The sequence below is a fragment of the Hypanus sabinus genome, chromosome 9, assembly GCF_030144855.1.
Source record: "Hypanus sabinus isolate sHypSab1 chromosome 9, sHypSab1.hap1, whole genome shotgun sequence".
Lineage (NCBI taxonomy): Eukaryota > Metazoa > Chordata > Chondrichthyes > Myliobatiformes > Dasyatidae > Hypanus > Hypanus sabinus.
Window position 1 is genome coordinate 90,208,008 of NC_082714.1, and position 17,641 is coordinate 90,225,648.

General features: G+C 47.2%; 2 protein-coding genes across 6 annotated transcripts in view; one reads left to right on the top strand and one right to left on the bottom strand.

Annotated features, from left to right (window-relative positions):
• LOC132399605 (carbonic anhydrase 14-like) overlaps nt 1–8,307 on the top strand; it is a 25,587-nt gene extending 17,280 nt beyond the window's left edge. For all 5 annotated transcript variants that reach the window (XM_059980141.1, XM_059980142.1, XM_059980145.1 and 2 more), the window contains exons 7-9: nt 2,409–2,566; nt 6,598–6,724; nt 7,289–8,307. In XM_059980141.1, the coding sequence (XP_059836124.1) occupies nt 2,409–2,566; nt 6,598–6,724; nt 7,289–7,356 (353 nt within the window). In that variant the 3' untranslated portion in view covers nt 7,357–8,307. The remainder of the gene's footprint in view (nt 1–2,408; nt 2,567–6,597; nt 6,725–7,288) is intronic.
• Nucleotides 8,259–17,641, bottom strand: part of LOC132399608 (gamma-secretase subunit APH-1A-like) — a 23,448-nt gene continuing 14,065 nt past the window's right edge. The window contains exons 6-7 of the mRNA XM_059980150.1: nt 11,721–11,844; nt 8,259–10,312 (exon numbers count right to left, since the gene is read on the bottom strand). Coding sequence (XP_059836133.1) covers nt 10,248–10,312; nt 11,721–11,844 — 189 coding nt within the window. The 3' untranslated portion in view covers nt 8,259–10,247. The remainder of the gene's footprint in view (nt 10,313–11,720; nt 11,845–17,641) is intronic.

A 17,641-nucleotide genomic window follows, 5' to 3' on the forward strand; every position in this document is an offset into this window, starting at 1 on the left:
ATACATCTTCAAAGAGGGAAAATAGTGAGGTAGTGTACATGGGTTTACTGTTCATTTAGAAATATGAAGGCTGAGGGGAAGAAACTACCCTTGAAACCTTATGACTGAGCACTTCCGGCTCCTGCACCTCCTCCCTGATGGTAGCAATGAGAAGAGGGCATGACCTGAGCGATGGGGAGGGGGGTGGGCATTAATGATGGATGCCACTTTTCACCTTTTGAAGTGTCCTCGATGCTGGGGAGGCGAGTGTCCATGATGGAGCCGGCTGAATTTACAACCTTCCGCAGCCTTTTCCGCTCACCTGCAGCGGCCCCTCCATAACTGAGTGCTCCCCATGGCAGAATTCTACACATGCCCTTTAAACTTGCCTCCTCTCACTTTAAATGCATATCCTCCAGTATTCAATTTTACTACCCTGAGAACAAAGACTGTCACCCTACTAATGCCTCTCATAGTTTTATAAACTTCTGTCAGACCTCTCCTCAGCCGTCAACAGAAAATAACCCAGGTATATCAGGCCACTCCTTCGGTTCAGGAACAATTATCACCCTACAGCTATCAAGTCCAGCTCCTGGCCTTCACGTGTGGCTTAACTACTAAGCCTGGTGGAACCGTTTCTACTGACAGAAGGGGCAAAGGTTACTGTGCTTTAAAACCAGTCACTTCAGGCAGATGGGGCTTGGCAGGTCACTTAGGAGAAGGAAAGCTCTGATCTCAAACCCGACCTGCCTTGTGGCTCCACCCACTCAAGGGGAAGGCTTCGGGAGTGAATCCAGAGTTAAAATCCGGAGCTGGAATCCTCAAGGCAGTCAATGTCATGTTCAGTTCAACATCAACTAACAGCTTCTGCGACGTTGCTGGTGCCAGACTGTGTCAGTATCTACTGCCCCTTTGGATTCATCAGTTGTGCTGATAGGGGGAGCCTGTTAACTCTCCATGCTGTACTGCTCTGGCTTGTGCATCACGTAGACAGCTAGGACACAATATCTACGGTCAACCTCGACCAACAGAGGCCTCAATCTGTAAATTCTATTGCATTTCTGAGTCATCCTGTAAATACTTGTTAGAAAAACGTAGTAGACGGTAATATAATACTTTGATAGTAGGTTTACTCTGAACTTCATTTCCTGTACCTTCTCATTCTGCTAAGTTTTCTTTCCCAATCCAGTACTTTGTATTGGTTCAGACTTCCTGCAGATTTTTTGGGATTTGTCAGGAAGACCTTTCCCTTTTTGCTTCTAGTTCTGACCCCAATTCACCGTGTCAACCCTCTGACAGTGCAGCGAACTGGGGGTTACAGCACCAGCAATCTGCGATTTGGGGTTCAGTTCCCTCCGGTGTGGTGGTGTAGTAGCTAGTGTAAATGCCTTACAGCGCCAGCGATCCGGGTCCAGTTCCCACCGCTGTCTGTAAGGAGTTCGCATGTTCTCCCCATGACCACAAAATCCCTCCGGGTGTTCCAGCTTCCTCCCATGTACCAAAGATGTACAGTTAGGGCTAGCAAGTTGTAGGCATGCTACGTTGACGGCAGAAGTCGGGTGACAAACGTGGGCTGAACTTCAATGTATGAGTGACGAATAAAACTAATCTTTACCCTCTGGGGGTACGTGGGACTCAGACAGTGAGAGAGAAGCATGTCCTTTTAAAACTGATGAGGAGGAATTTCTTTAGTCAGAAGGTGGTGAACCTGTGAAATTTATTGCCGCATACAGCTGTGGAGGCCAAGTTATTGACTGTATTTAAAGTGGAGATGATGGTTTTTGATTAATTGGGGCGTCAAAGGTTGCAGGGAAAAGGCAGGAGAAGGAGGTCAAGAGGGATAATCAATCAGCCATGATGGAATGGTGGAGACTTGGGCCAAATGGTCTAATTTGACTCCTAGAGGGATGTTAGGGTGATGGGAACACACACACACACTCTTTTGTACAGGACTGTAGCAACTACACAGCTGCCACACATAAAAACTGATCTGGGTCTCTATTGTGGACCAACAGTGGGAAGGGGACAGGGAGAGGGGAATCATTGTTGGGAAAAAGGGGAGAGGGAAGGAGCGGGGAGCACTAGAGAGACCATCTGTAGTGATTACTAAACCGATCGTTTTGAATCAAATGACCTCACCTGGTCTCTCAGGGCTGGGTACGTCTGCACCTGTACCACCCCTACCCCACCCTGGTGGTACTCCTCTGCCACGTGTTCCACACCCCTCCCAGTGCTCCACCCAACAGCCTTTGCTCCCACCAGGTTTACAAACTCTCTCTCCGTTCCACACTGTCAAATACAGTAGTGCAAAAATCCTAGAGATGCTAGCTATATATAAACACATGCCCAAGACTTTTTCCACAGTACCGTATGTCCTACTGTCTTACCCACTGAGTTGATACTAACCTTGCTGTTGCTTGATTCCTCAGGTCAGGAGGTGGAGATTCCATCTTTTGATATCCGGTCCTTGCTCCCTAAACGACTGGACCAATACTTCACCTACCGAGGCTCTCTGACCACACCACCCTGCTTCCAGAGTGTCCGCTGGATTATATTCCATCGGCGCGTTCTATTATCCCTTTCCCAGGTATGTGGCCATCTCCAAATCCAACAGTGACTTCTTCCCCTAAAGGCTGGCGAGGATGTGGGTCACAAGTGGATTGGGGCGACATGGTAGCGTAGCGGGTTAGCATAACACTCTACAGTGCCAGCAACACGACTTCAATCCCTGCAGCCGCCTGTAAGAAGTTTGTATGTTCTCCGTATGACTGTGTGTGTTTCCTCCAGGAGCTCCGGTTTCCTCCCACAGTCCAAAGGTGTTCGGGTTAATATAGTAGGCTATTGGGTCACATGGGTTTAAATGGGCAGTAGAAGTTTGGTGGGTGGAGGGGCTGTTACCTCTCTAAAATACAGGAAGTGATTCGTACAGATATATTTAAAGGGTAACTGGACAAGGAACAGAAAGTAGGTGGTTACACTGTTGGATTAAACAAATGGAAAAAGCTATTCATGCAAAGTTGAGCGTTACAGCCAACATTGACTGATGGGCCAAATGGCCTCTCTCTGTACCATTGTATAATTTTTTGTAAGAAAGTGGAAGTAGGGACAGTGATCACAGGGAACACAGATCACTACAGCACAGTACAGGTCCCCATCTCCTGAAGTTTAATCCTTCCCTCCATCTGCCTATCTAAGAGTCCAATGTATCTGCTCTGGCAATATATTTCACACACCCTTCAGTGTATTAACAAAGCTACCCCTGACTCCACCCAGCCACGCTTTCCTCCACTCACTTTAAAATTATGCCCTTTCGTATTAGCCATTTCAACCCTGGGAAAAAGGTACTGGCTGTCCACACCATCAATCTCATCAACTTGTAAACCTCTATCAAGTCACCTCTCATACTCCTTCACTCCAAAGGGAAAAGTCCTACCTTGTTCAACCTTTCCTCACAAGACACGCTCTCTAATCCAGACAGCATCCTGGTAAATCTCTTCAGCGCTCTCTCTAAAACTTCCACACCCTTCCTATAATCAGGCGACCAGAACCAAACAGGTGCTCCAAGTGTGGTTGAATCAGGGTTTTATAGAGCTGCAACATTATCTCGTGGCTCTCAAACTCAAATCCCCAACTAATGATGGCCAACACTTCGTACAACTTAACGACCCTATCAACTTGCGTGGCAACTTTGACTGATCTATGGGCCCCGAGATCCCTCTCTTCCTCCACACCGAGAATGCTACCATTAACCCTGCACTCTGACTTCCAAAGTGAATCACCTTCCTTTGCCAGATCGAGCTCCATTTGTTGCTTCGCAGCCTGGCCCTGCACCCCATCAATGTCTCATTCCCCATCGGTGTCTGTGAGGAGTTTCTATATTCTTTCTCTGACCACATGGGTTTCCTCAGGTGCTCCTGTTTTCCCCACAAATATACCAACATTCAATAGGTTTCAATGAGATTCTCCCCCAATTCTCCTAAACTCCAGCAGGTACAGCCCCAGAGTCATTAAATGCTCCTTATATAAATAACCCTTTTATTCCTAGCATTATTTCCACAAACTTTCTCTGAACCCTCTCCAGTGTCTACTCATCCTTTCTTCAATAAAGGTGCCCAAAACTGAGCACAATAATCTACACAAGGCCTGGCCAATGGCTTATAAAAGCTCAATGTTACACCTTTGCTCTAAAATTCTAGTCCTGTCTAAATGAATGCCAACATGACATTTACCTGCCTTGCCGATGACTCAACCAGCAAGCTGAACTCACAGGGATCCTGTACGAGGACTCCCAACTCTTTCGTAAAAGCAATGCAGTAACTGCTACTCTATCTTAATATCAAACTCTACTAGAGTCAGCATACTATTGCTACCTCTAAATAAACCAAATAAAAATAAAAGATCTTTTTTAAAACCCAGGTGGGTGGTAGGAACTCCTTAGCAGAGAGGACAGATGAAATTAAATTGTCAGATTGGGTGGGATGGGGGGACTGGACAAAGTGATGGGTCTTGGAATCACTTCTTGGGAGGGAGGTGGATTCAGAAAGCATTACGGTGGACCTAGGTGATGTCTCCAAGCACCATAACTTGTGGGACTCTACATAAAGAGGATCTCAGCAGGTCAGGCAGAATCTTTGGAGGGGAATAAACAGTTGATGCTTCAGGCCGAGACCCTTCATCAAAGGAAGGGAGAAGAATGAGGGGAATAGGCTGAAGGCTGTGCTGTGGGATTGGGTGCACATTGAACACGATGAGGAGAACAGCCTCCTTTTACACGGCAGCATTTCATGGCACTGCTTGTCTGAGGTATGATTTAGTCTGGGACCTGCGCTTGAAGAGGGTGGTGTCAGTGGGTGGGATGTGGGGTTTGGAGCCAGGGTGCTATGATGGAGTGGGGGGGGGGGGGGAGAGAAGAGAGGAATGCTTGGACCCCATTCCACTTTGCGTGGGTGTTATAGAGCGCCACAGCTGAGAAACAGGCCTTTCGGCCCATCTTCATGCCATACTGTTATTCTGCCTAATCCCAGCAACCCGCACCTGGACCTCCATATCCCTCCCATCCACGTACTTACCCAAACTTATAAATAACCATATAACCATATAACAATCACAGCACGGAAACAGGCCATCTTGGCCCTCCTAGTCCGTGCCGAACCCTTAATCTCACCTAGTCCCACCTACCTGCACTCAGCCCATAACCCTCCACTCCTTTCCTGTCCATATACCTATCCAATTTTACCTTAAATGACACAACTGAACTGGCCTCTACTACTTCTACAGGAAGCTCATTCCACTCTTTGAGTAAAGAAATACTCCCTCGTGTTTCCCTTAAACTTCTGCCCCCTAACTCTCAAATCATGTCCTCTAGTTTGAATCTCCCCTACTCTCAATGGAAACAGCCTGTTCACGTCAACTCTATCTATCCCTCTCAAAATTTTAAATACCTCGATCAAATCCCCCCTCAACCTTCTACGCTCCAATGAATAGAGACCTAACTTGATCAACCTTTCTCTGTAACTTAATTGCTGAAACCCAGGTAACATCCTAGTAAATCGTCTCTGCACTCTCTCTAATTTATTGATATCTTTCCTATAATTCGGTGACCAGAACTGCACACAATATTCCAAATTTGGCCTTACCAATGCCTTGTACAACTTTAGCATTACATCCCAACTTCTGTACTCAATGCTTTGATTTATAAAGGCCAGCGTTCCAAAAGCCCTCTTCACCACCCTATCTACATGAGACTCCAAAGCCCTCTTCACCACCCTATCTACATGAGACTCCAAAGCCCTCTTCACCACCCTATCTACATGAGACTCCAAAGCCCTCTTCACCACCCTATCTACATGAGACTCCAAAGCCCTCTTCACCACCCTATCTACATGAGACTCCAAAGCCCTCTTCACCACCCTATCTACATGAGACTCCAAAGCCCTCTTCACCACCCTATCTACATGAGACTCCAAAGCCCTCTTCACCACCCTATCTACATGAGACTCCAAATGTTGAAGTTGAACCTGCACCCTCTGAATGAAGAGGTTCCCTCAAACATTTCACCTTTCACCCTCAACCTATGACATCTAGTTCTAATCACACCCAACCTCAGTGGAAAAAGCCTGATTGCATCTACCCTATTATACCTTCAATTTTGCAAACCTGTATCAAAAGGCCCCTCATTCTCCTTTGCTCCACGGAATAAAGTTCCAGCCTATTTGATCTTTCTCTGTAACTCAGGTCCCCAAGTCCCAGCAACATCCTTGTAAATTTTCTCTGCACTCTTTCAATCTTATTGATACCTTTCCTGCAGGTAGGGGACAAAATCTGGACACAATACTCCAAAGACGGTCTTGCCAATGTTTTATAGATCTTCAGTTCTCTGATTTACGAAGGCTGATGTACCAAAAGAGCTCTTTATGAGCTTATCTACCAGCTATGCCACTTACAAGGAATCAAGACCTATACTCACAGATCCCCCGTTCCACCTCACTTATTGTCGTGCAAGGTTTATCCTTGGGAGGGGCAAGTGCTAGCAGTGCTGTTTGAGATCTTACTGTGCACAGGTTGGCTGTTGTGTTGGCAACGTTGAAGGCACTGAGCAGCAACCTTTCCCTCCCGCAGTTCAAGACCCTGAGGACTGGGCTGTTCCGCACGTCAGCTGACACAGTGCCAAGTCTGCCATTGGTCAACAACTTCAGAGACGCCCAGCCAGTTGGGAACCGGCGAGTCAAGGCCTCGTTCCCTGTGGGTGAGTTCCCTATGCTTTTTCCTTTTAAAAAAAAAACGAGTTTATTCATGAGCAAAACACTATACAGTAATCAGGACTGCACAAGACCTTTACACACAGGGGCAGAATTAGGCCATTTGGCCCATCAATCGCTGATTTGCTTTCCCTCTCAACCCCATTCCTCGAGAAGACTACAAGACATGGGAGCAGGGTACCTTTCCACCCATTATTCATAAGCTATTTACACACTCGAGCTCAGGGACGGTGGGACACAGGCAGTCTGAACCTTGGTCTGCCCACCACTTGAGCCTGTGAATGGCCAGTTCACCTGTGCCCAAGGAGTGACCCTCTCCTCTACTTGCCAGGTGACTGTAGATCAGGAAGCTGATGTGAGGTGATCCCCCCAAGCTGGGATGTGGGGTACTTCGGGGGAAGAAGGCAAGGTTAAAAAAGGACACTGCATGCTCCCCCAGGCTGAGAGTAAAGAGTACTTCAGGGGAAATAGGGCGAGTCTGCAAAGGGCACCTCAAAGCACGGGTAGATCGTGGGGAGAGAATCTCTGTTGATATTATCTCTTCCCTGTAGGTTGGGCCGTCCACTTTCGGAAGGCAGTCCAAAAGCTTCTGAAGATGCTGTCGGTGAAACTGCACTGAGTGTCGGGCTCCCCTCCAGTGGGAGCACTCCCAGGCTCTGAAGATGCCCCAGTTGTGGAGGAAGAACACTCTCAGCAGAGAGTGATCTCGCCCTGTCTCAGGAGGAGTGTTTCAGGCTCGTCGGTGGATACAGTGAAGCTCCGCTCTTTCTTCCCCCTCCCCCCTCCCCGTCAACACAGCCACAGCTTCATTATCATCTCTGGATCCAACGATGTGGACACTCCTCTAGCCTGCCCTACCCACCCTTGACCTGTTCACATGTTCACCTTAACCTCTCCAATCTCGTTCTATGCAAATAATGCCTGCTTGGTCACCTGCCCGTCTCACAATGCTACCTGGGACCCCTTACGCTCCAATAGGGCACCACAGTCACAATGATGCTCGTACAGCTCGGGCCGTTCCGAGTTCAATTCTGGTGCCACTTCCAAGGAGCTTCTCTGTTCTCCCCGTGAGTCACAGTCCAGTTGAGAAACCGGCCAGTAGGTCAATTGGTCACTGTAAATTGCCCTGCGATTAGGCTAGAGTTAAATAGGTGGGTTGCTGGGCTGAAAAGGCCTATTCCGTGTTGTATCTCTAAATAATATCTGAGTTGTGTCTCAGAGCTCTGGAATTTCCCTTCGAGTCTCTCTACCTCACTTTCTCTCTTTAAGATGCTTCTTAAATCTTACCTTTTTATGGCCACCTGCCCCGGTATCTCCCCGTGCGTCAGATAGAGCTGGTCAATGTTCCAGTGAAATAGATTTATAAAGTGACATTTATAAAAGTAATCCTCCATTGAGTCATCATCACTCCAATCCTCAGATCTCTCTCGCTATACCCACACCTTGCTCCCTCTCACCTGCTCTGTCACCCCTCCAGGTTAAGCGTCAGTTCCCCCAGAAATTGAAATTTAAATGAAAACACTAGGTAAAAGTAGTTTAATGTTAATAAAAAATATACTTTACACTTGGAGTATTGTGTTCACATCTAATTGCCCCATTATAGGGAGGATGTGGAAGTTATAGAGGGTGCAGAGGAGATTTAGCAGGATGCTGCCTGGATTAGGGAGCATGTCCTTTGAGGATAGGTTGAGAGAGCTGGGGCTTTCCTCTCTGGAGTCGAGGAGCATGAGAAATGATGATACAGGTGGACAAGATAAAAGGCAGAGATGAGTGGAAACCCAGAGACCTTTTTGCCAGGGTGGGAATGGCTAACACAAGGGGCATAATTTTACAATGATTGGAGGAAAGCATACTGGGCTAGTTAGAGGTAGTTTTTCTCCCCTCCTTTACACAGATTGGTGGACGTGTGGAACACACTGCCAGGCAGATACATTGGGGACATTTACGAGACTCATAGATGCAACAAAATGGAGGGCAATGTGGGAGGGAAAGGTTAAACTGATCTTACAGTAGGTTAAAGGGCTAGCACCACATTGTGGGGCTGAAGGGCCTGTACTGTCCTATGTCCAACCTGCTGAGTACTTCCAGTGATTTCTGTTTAACAGCTAACCAAGTGATTAGAGGCAGTCACTTGTTAACATTACAAAGCCAGGGGCAAACCTCCCAGCCGGGCCTAACCGGAGAGTAGCAGGAAGTCTGTGTGTGGGAGGGAGGGAACAATGATCCTTCTCAGCCTTGGGACCATAGCGACAGCAGGCAACTCACACACAAAGCAAAAAACTCCCAAAAAGTAACAAAAAATATTGTAGATATATTTTAAACGAAATATTAAATGCTCCGAGTACAGGTATGCACTTTTACGTAGAATCCAGTCAGGTGGTGCGGTACCCAAATGTAAAGGTGTCACTCTGTATTGAGACTTGCAGCAAGGGAGCTGGGCGTAGAAGCCCAGGAGAACCTGCTTAACAGAGAGGATTATATTATTTCTTTACAGCCTCGAGGAAGGTTTTCATTCCCCTTTACACATCCGGTCACAACACCCACCACTGGGTACTTCTGAAGCTTCAGATGGGGACAGGGCAGGCATTTTGAAAGTAGGATCTGTCCCAGGGCAGACTCATTCTGTGCCTGCAGAGGCCAAGTCTTCCTAGGTCTCATATCTCATTGGATACAGAATGGGGGGGGGGGGGGGGGTGAGCACTGCCCTGAGCACTGTTGCAATACAACTTAACAGAGATGGGAGGTAGGGGAAGTAGGATGCCTCCCACTGTGCTTTGCAGCCACCATCCCCTACCCCTAACAGTCAAAGAGCCACTGTGGGTCCACGAACAGCCTTTCGGGGCTGTTAAATGTGATGGCGGGCATTTCTTGTGGCAGATGCTGGACACAGACACACGCACCTCCCTCTCAGCTTTCTAGCACAACTTGCTGCTGGAAGAAAAGTGAGGCAAGTTTTACCTCAGGTGGAATCCAGGAGGTAAAGTCTGGCCAGGGGGGATGTTGCTGGAAGGATGGTCACAAAAACTCGGCCTGAAATGTGGTGAGGAGGCAGGGTAGCCCCAATGTCCTCTCGCTCCAGAGACACAATGGGATGGTGACACTCAAAACCGAGGACCACAACGTACAAACTTTTCCTCTCAACCTTGGAACAGAATCTATAAGCAGCCTGGCTTTTCCACAAGCTTGCACCAGGACGTGAACAGTAGTCAAAGTTTAAAAAGAAAATAAATAATCAGACAAATATTGGGTTGTGCTGTGGAGTTCAAACCAAAAGTCTCAGTGTGCTCAGTAGGTGACTTGCCTTCTCCCTAACCGTCACACTTTCTCCTTCCAGTGGTAACCAGGGTCCAGGAGGCTCCCCGTCAAACCGGCGAGGCCAAAGCAGACACTGTCTGCGTCCATATGTCCCTCAGGGAGGTAGGCTTCGGTGTCCGAGGAAGGGGAGGTGAGAGGGTGGGGAGTGAGGCAAGGACCAGTCCGGATGGTGTTCAGGACCTCTTGCTCCCACCTTCAGTCCTCCACAGGCGATTGAAGACTCGAGTATACCAGAACATGAGGGTTGGAGTGCTGCTGGCCTGGAAGACACAAACAATGGGGGCCATGAAACCGCAGGACACAGGAGCACAATTAAACCTTTCAGCCCATCAAGTCTGCTCCACTATTTCATCATGGCTAACTAATGATTCCTCTCAACCCCATTCTCCTGCCTTCTCCCTGTAACCTATGACACCCTGACTAATCAAGGACTTATCAACCTCTGCTTTAAATACACTCAATGACTTGGCCTCCATAGCTGCCTGCGGCAATGAATTCCACAGATTCACTACTCTGGCTAAATAAATTCCTCCTCATCTCTGTTGTAAATGGATGTCCCTCTATCCTGAGGCTGTGCCCTCTGGTCCAAGACCCACCCACTACCGGAAAACCCCATAGGGTCAAACATCACCGAGTGAACGAACAGGACATCACAGGAACGCGACACGTGTGCTGTCCATGGTGTCAATTTAAACTGCCACAAGAGCCACTAAATTACACAATAGAGATTAAACTTTATTTACCACATGTACATGTGAAATATGTTGTTTGCATCAACGACCAACACAATGCAAGGATGTGCTGGGGGCAGCCTGCAAGTATCAGCACACATTCCAGCATCTACACAGCATGTCTACCATCTTCAACAGAGACAAAAACTACACACACACACACTCACTCACTTACCCCCCCACACACAAAAAAAAACCCAGACCAAAATGGTCGACCCCTTGGATCCAGGCACCCATGCCCAGATCTACCCTTTCAGTCCCCTGCGGATTGTTTTAAACAGGTCACTCCACCCCTTGTTCTACTAAAGTACAATCTCAGTCTGCTTAATTTCTCAGGCAGACAACACTCCCCTTTCTGTTCCATCCACCAAAACCAGAATTTTCTGGTGACCAACCAGTTTAATTCCTATCCCCATTCCTGTTCCAACATGGTCACGATGAGGCCACACTCAGGGTGAAGCAGGCTATTTTACCTGGGTCACCTTCGACTTGATGGCTATGAATATCAATTTCTACAAACCCTGGTAATTTACCCCCCCCTTCTCTTTTTCCTTACTCTGGTCACTTACCCCTTCTCACCTCCCCTTGTGCCCCTCCTTCTTCCCTTTTCCATGGTCCACTCTCTTCTCTCGGATTCTCTTCACTTTTTCACCTGGCTCCACCTATCATTTTCTAGCTATCCTCCTTCCCCCCCCCCCCCCCAGCACCCCACCTTTCTAGTTTAGCTTCCTTTCCAGCCCTGAAGAAGGGACTCAGCCAGGAACGTCGACTGTTCATTTATTCCTATAAAGAGATGACCAGAAATGAACACCTTGATCCAAGTGTTGTCTAACGCAGGTTTTATAGAGCTCAACATTAGGTTGTGGCCCTTTCACTCAATCGCTTGACCAATGAAGGGCAACACACCAATAAGGGCAGGGCCAGTGTATGTACCTACATGTAACACAGCGCCAGATGTTGTGTATCGATCCTCCAGCCGTGCAGTACGCCCACGCTCCCATGACAACCATGATGCCGTAAATCGGAACAAGGCTTCCCACATACCAGGGATTCAGGAACGTCTGGAAAAGACAAGAATTAGGCACAGGGAATCTCCCCTCAAACTTATTGATGCTACATTCTTAGAACACAGAATAGTACAGCACAGGCCCTTTGTCTTTCATCCATGTCCCCATCTAATGAGGACTCTCCCCAAGACCTCTTTCCAAGCTCCCAGATGTCCTACTAATAAATCTATCTCAGGGACAATTATTTAATTTAGAGATACCATGGGGAACAAGCCCTTCCAAATCAACAAACCATACCATCCAGTTACCCACCTATTTACCCCTGCCTAGTTCACAATGACCAATTAAATTTGACGTTCTCTGGCTGAGGAGCTCAGAGAAGAGACGGCCCACAGGTTTAAGTTGAGAGAGGAAAGATTTAAAAAGCGACCTTAGGGGCAACTTCTTCACATGGAGGGTGAAATGGTGCAGGTGGATACATTAACAGCATTCACAAAGACAAGTACAGAAAAGGATGAGCGTGACTTAAAGTAAATGGTGAGCACTTCGGTCGGCATGAGTGAGTTGGGCCGAAGGGCCGGTTTCCATGCTGTACGACTCCACAAAGTTCTTCCTTGTCAGAGTTGCATGAGAGACCACAGCTTCCATTTGCCTATCGGCCTCAGCTTCAGGTTTATTGGCATTCAACCATACACACGTATACAACTAAATACAAACCCCATTTCCAGAAAAGTTGGGATATTTTCCAAAATGCAATAAAAACAAAAATCTGCGATAGGTTTCGCGTAAACCTTTATTTAACTGACAAAGTACAAAGAAAAGATTTTCAATAGTTTTACTGACCAACTTAATTGCATTTTGTAAATATACACAAATTTAGAATTTGATGGCACACTCAACAAAAGTTGGGACAGAGGCATGTTTACCATTGTGTTACATCACCTTTCCTTTTAATAACACTTGTTAATCGTTTTGGAACTGAGGATACTAATTGTAGTAGATTTACAATTGGAAATTTTGTTCATTCTTGCCTGATATAAGACTTCAGCTGCTCAACAGTTCGTGGTCTCCATTGTCTGATTCTCCACTTCATGATGCGCCATACATTTTCAATAGGAGATAGATCTGGACTGGCAGCAGGCCTGTCAAGCACACGCACTCTGTGTCTACAAAGCCACGCTGTTGTAGCCATGCAGAATGTGGTCTGGCATTGTCCTGTTGAAATAAGCATGGACATCCCGGGAAGAGACGTCGCCTTGATGGCAACACATGTCTCTCTAAAATCCTAATATACACCTCAGAGTCAATATACGCCTAATACGCCAAAATCCTAATATACGCCTTCACATACATGCAACTCACCCATGCCGTGGGCTCTGATGCACCCCCATACCATCACAGATGCTGGCTTTTGCACCTTTCGCCAATATCAATTAGGATGGTCGTTTTCATCTTTGGCACGGAGAACTCGACGTCAAAGTTTTTTCTGAAAACTATCTGAAATGTGGACTCATTTGACCACAGCACACGGTTCCACAGTCTTTCTGTCTAACTGAGATGAGCTCAGGCCCAGAGAACTCACCGGCATTTCTGCATAGAGTTGATGTATGACTTCCTCCTTGTGTAATACAGTTTCAAGTTGCATTTCTGCATGCAGTGACAGACTGTGTTAAGTGATGAGCCCAGGTGGCTATAACTGTCACAGTAGCATGACGGTTTCTTAGGCAGTGCCGCCTGAGGGCTCGAAGATCACATGCATTCAACAGTGGTTTCCGACCTTGCCCTTTACGCACTGAGATGTCTCTGAATTCTCTGAATCTTTTCACAATGTTATGTACTGTAGATGTTGAAAGACCTGAATTCTCTGCAATCTTGTGTTGGGAAATGTTCTTTTTGAACTGACTAACAATTCTTTCACGAATTTTGGCACAAAGGGGTGAGCCACGACCCATCCTTGCTTGCAAAGACTGAGCCTTTGATGGACTCTACTTTTATACCCAGTCATGATACCTCACCTGCTACCAATTAGCCTGCTTAATGTGGAGTCTTCCAAACCGGTGTTACTTGAATATTCTGTGCACTTTTCAATCTTATTTTAACTCTGTCCCAACTTTTGAGTGTTGCAGCCATCAAATTCTAAATTTGTGTATATTTACAAAATACAATTAAGTTGGTCTGTAAAACTATTGAAAATCTTTTCTTTGTACTTTTGTCAGATAAATAAAGGTTCACGTGAATTAACATATCACAGATTTTTGTTTTTATTGCATTTTGGAAAATATCCCAACTTTTCTGGAAATGGGGTTTGTAAAATGTCATTCCTCCGGGGCCAAAGTGCAAAACACAGTATGTAAAGTTATGATCCAGCACATACAGTCATAAAATATCAAGGTGGCACTGGTAAACCACGGTGACATGTTGCAGGCTGCAAACAAAACAACTAAACATACCTCCACTGAACTACTATTGCTGTAATCTGCAGCCTGTAATTTCTCTTTAAGCAACATACCTTTGAACTAGCAATTTCACGATCTTCAGAAGAGTCGGCAGACTGAACACTCAGGCCGGCACATCACCTTTAAGCAGATGAAGGTACATTGCCATGGCGGGAAGAAAGGGAGCGGGGTGGATTCCAGGGAAGTTCCTCTACCCAGCATTCCGTTAGCAAGTGTACAGTCACTGGAGGACAAGACTGATGACCCAAGGGCAAGCCTGCTACGTTGCAGGAAAATGAGGAGCTGCTGTATTCTGTGTTTCACAGAGACATGGCTCAGTCCAAACACGCCACGTATCCGGAGGCTTCGCGACACATAGGATGAACTGAACCGCTGATTCAGAGAAGGCAGAAGCTAGGGAGGCCTGTGTTTAAAGATCAACTCTTTGTGGTGCTCAGATGCGGTAGTTTTGCTACACACACGTTCCCTCAACCTGGAACATCGAGCAATTAAATGCCGACTGTTCTACTTGCCAAGAGAGTTCTGTGATCCTGACCAGTTTACATACCTCCAAAAGGCAGATGAATCAGGCACTCAAATTGAATGCTGCCATCACCAAACATGAAACTGCCCACCTTGATGTATTTCAATTCATAGTTGGGGACTTCAATTAGGCTTGTTTGAAGAAATCTATGTCCAATTATCATCAGCATAGAACCTGCAGCACCAGGGTCCCAACTCATTAGACCACTGGTAAACTACCATTCCATGCCCAGACCACATTACAGAAAACCTGATCACTTGGCTGCCCTTCTTCTACCTACATACAGGAGAGGCTAAAGAGCAAGGCTCCAGAGATATAGAAGAAAGAGGTAGAGAGTGTGCCCCACAAAATTAGAGTCTTCCCCAATCAGAAGCCCCTGATGAACTATGAGATCTGTAATCTGCTGAGTGAGGGCCAGGTTAGCAGCATTCAAGTCTGGCAACCAGGTAAGGCACAAGAAGTCCAAGTCGGCTCCTGGATAGCCACCTAATGCATGCGGTGGCAATTCTGGACCAACTTGAATCACTGCAGCTGTAACGAGGCTTGAATAGTATCACCCCTTGCAGAGATAAACGAGCAACATAGATGATGAAAAGGTTTTGCTTCCAGAGGAGCTTAATGCCTGATACTCCCGCACTTTCACCACCAAAACAAGGAGGAATCTTCATGAACCCAGCCACAGCTGCTGAGTCTTCAGTACCAGGCCAACCCGAGAGCCCAAATGAGGTAGAACCAGAGACCTGTGCCGATGAACTGATTGCAGTGTTCACTTCAGCAGTCTGAGTTTCACGCAGGTTTTAACTATTCTGGTGCCCAGGGGCAACATGAGAAACTGCTTTAATAACTATCGTCCAGTAACACTTGTGTCCACTGTGCTGAACTGCTTTGAGAGGTTCCTGATGAAACACATCAACTCCTGCCTGAGAATCACCTTGGATATGCTCCAATTTGTCTCCTGGCAGAAAAGGTCGATGGCAGATTCTGGCTCTTCACTCAACCTTGGAACACCTGGACAGCAAAGATGGAAACACCACAATGTTCTTCACCAACCACAGTTAGGCATTAAATCCCTTCAAAACTAATCAATAAACTTCAAGACCTTGGCATCAATACTTCCTTGTGCAATTGGATCCTTGATTTCTTCATTTACAGACCACCGTTGGTTCGGAATAGCAACGTCCCCTCTACAATCTCCCTCGGCGTAGGTGCATCACACGGCTGGGTGCTCTACCCGCTTTATATTGTGTGGCTAAGCACAGCTCCAATGCCATATTTCAGCATGGCATCTGAAACTTCAAACAAATTTCTATGTGTGGTGGAGAGTTTATTGACTGCTTGCATCGTGGCCTGGTAGATAAACACAAATGCCCTTGAACTAAAAATCCTACGGGGGGGGGGGGGTACAGCCCAATCCATCATACAGATATAGCCCTCCCCACCATTCAGCACCCCTCCACACTTCATACAGATATAGCCCCCCCCCACCATTCAGCACCCCTCCACACTTCATACAGATATAGCCCCCCCCACCACCATTCAGCACCCCTCCACACTTCATACAGATATAGCCCCCCCCCACCATTCAGCACATCTCCACACTTCATACAGATATAGCCCTCCCCACCATTCAGCACCCCTCCACACTTCATACAGGTAAAGCCCCCCCACCATTCAGCACATCTCCACACTTCATACAGATATAGCCCCCCCCCACCATTCAGCACATCTCCACACTTCATACAGGTAAAGCCCCCCCCCACCATTCAGCACATCTCCACACTTCATACAGATATAGCCCCCCCCACCCTTCAGCACACCTCCACACTTCATACAGATATAGCCCCCCCCCACCATTCAGCACATCTCCACACTTCATACAGGTAAAGCCCCCCCACCATTCAGCACATCTCCACACTTCATACAGGTAAAGCCCCCCCACCATTCAGCACACCTCCACACTTCATACAGATATAGCCCCCCCCCACCATTCAGCACATCTCCACACTTCATACAGATATAGCCCCCCCCCACCATTCAGCACATCTCCACACTTCATACAGATATAGCCCCCCCCACCATTCAGCACATCTCCACACTTCATACAGGTAAAGCCCCCCCCCACCATTCAGCACATCTCCACACTTCATACAGATATAGCCCCCCCCCCACCATTCAGCACACCTCCACACTTCATACAGATATAGCCCCCCCCACCATTCAGCACATCTCCACACTTCATACAGGTAAAGCCCCCCCACCATTCAGCACATCTCCACACTTCATACAGATATAGCACCCCCCCACCATTCAGCACATCTCCACACTTCATACAGGTAAAGCCCCCCCACCTTTCAGCACATCTCCACACTTCATACAGATATAGCCCCCCCCACCATTCAGCACATCTCCACACTTCATACAGGTAAAGCCCCCCCACCATTCAGCACATCTCCACACTTCATACAGATATAGCCCCCCCCACCATTCAGCACATCTCCACACTTCATACAGGTAAAGCCCCCCCACCTTTCAGCACATCTCCACACTTCATACAGGTAAAGCCCCCCCACCACCATTCAGCACATCTCCACACTTCATACAGATATAGTCCCCCCCACCATTCAGCACATCTCCACACTTCATACAGGTAAAGCCCCCCCACCATTCAGCACACCTCCACACTTCATACAGATATAGCCCCCCCCCACCATTCAGCACATCTCCACACTTCATACAGGTAAAGCCCCCCCCCACCATTCAGCACATCTCCACACTTCATACAGGTAAAGCCCCCCCACCATTCAGCACACCTCCACACTTCATACAGATATAGCCCCCCCCCACCATTCAGCACATCTCCACACTTCATACA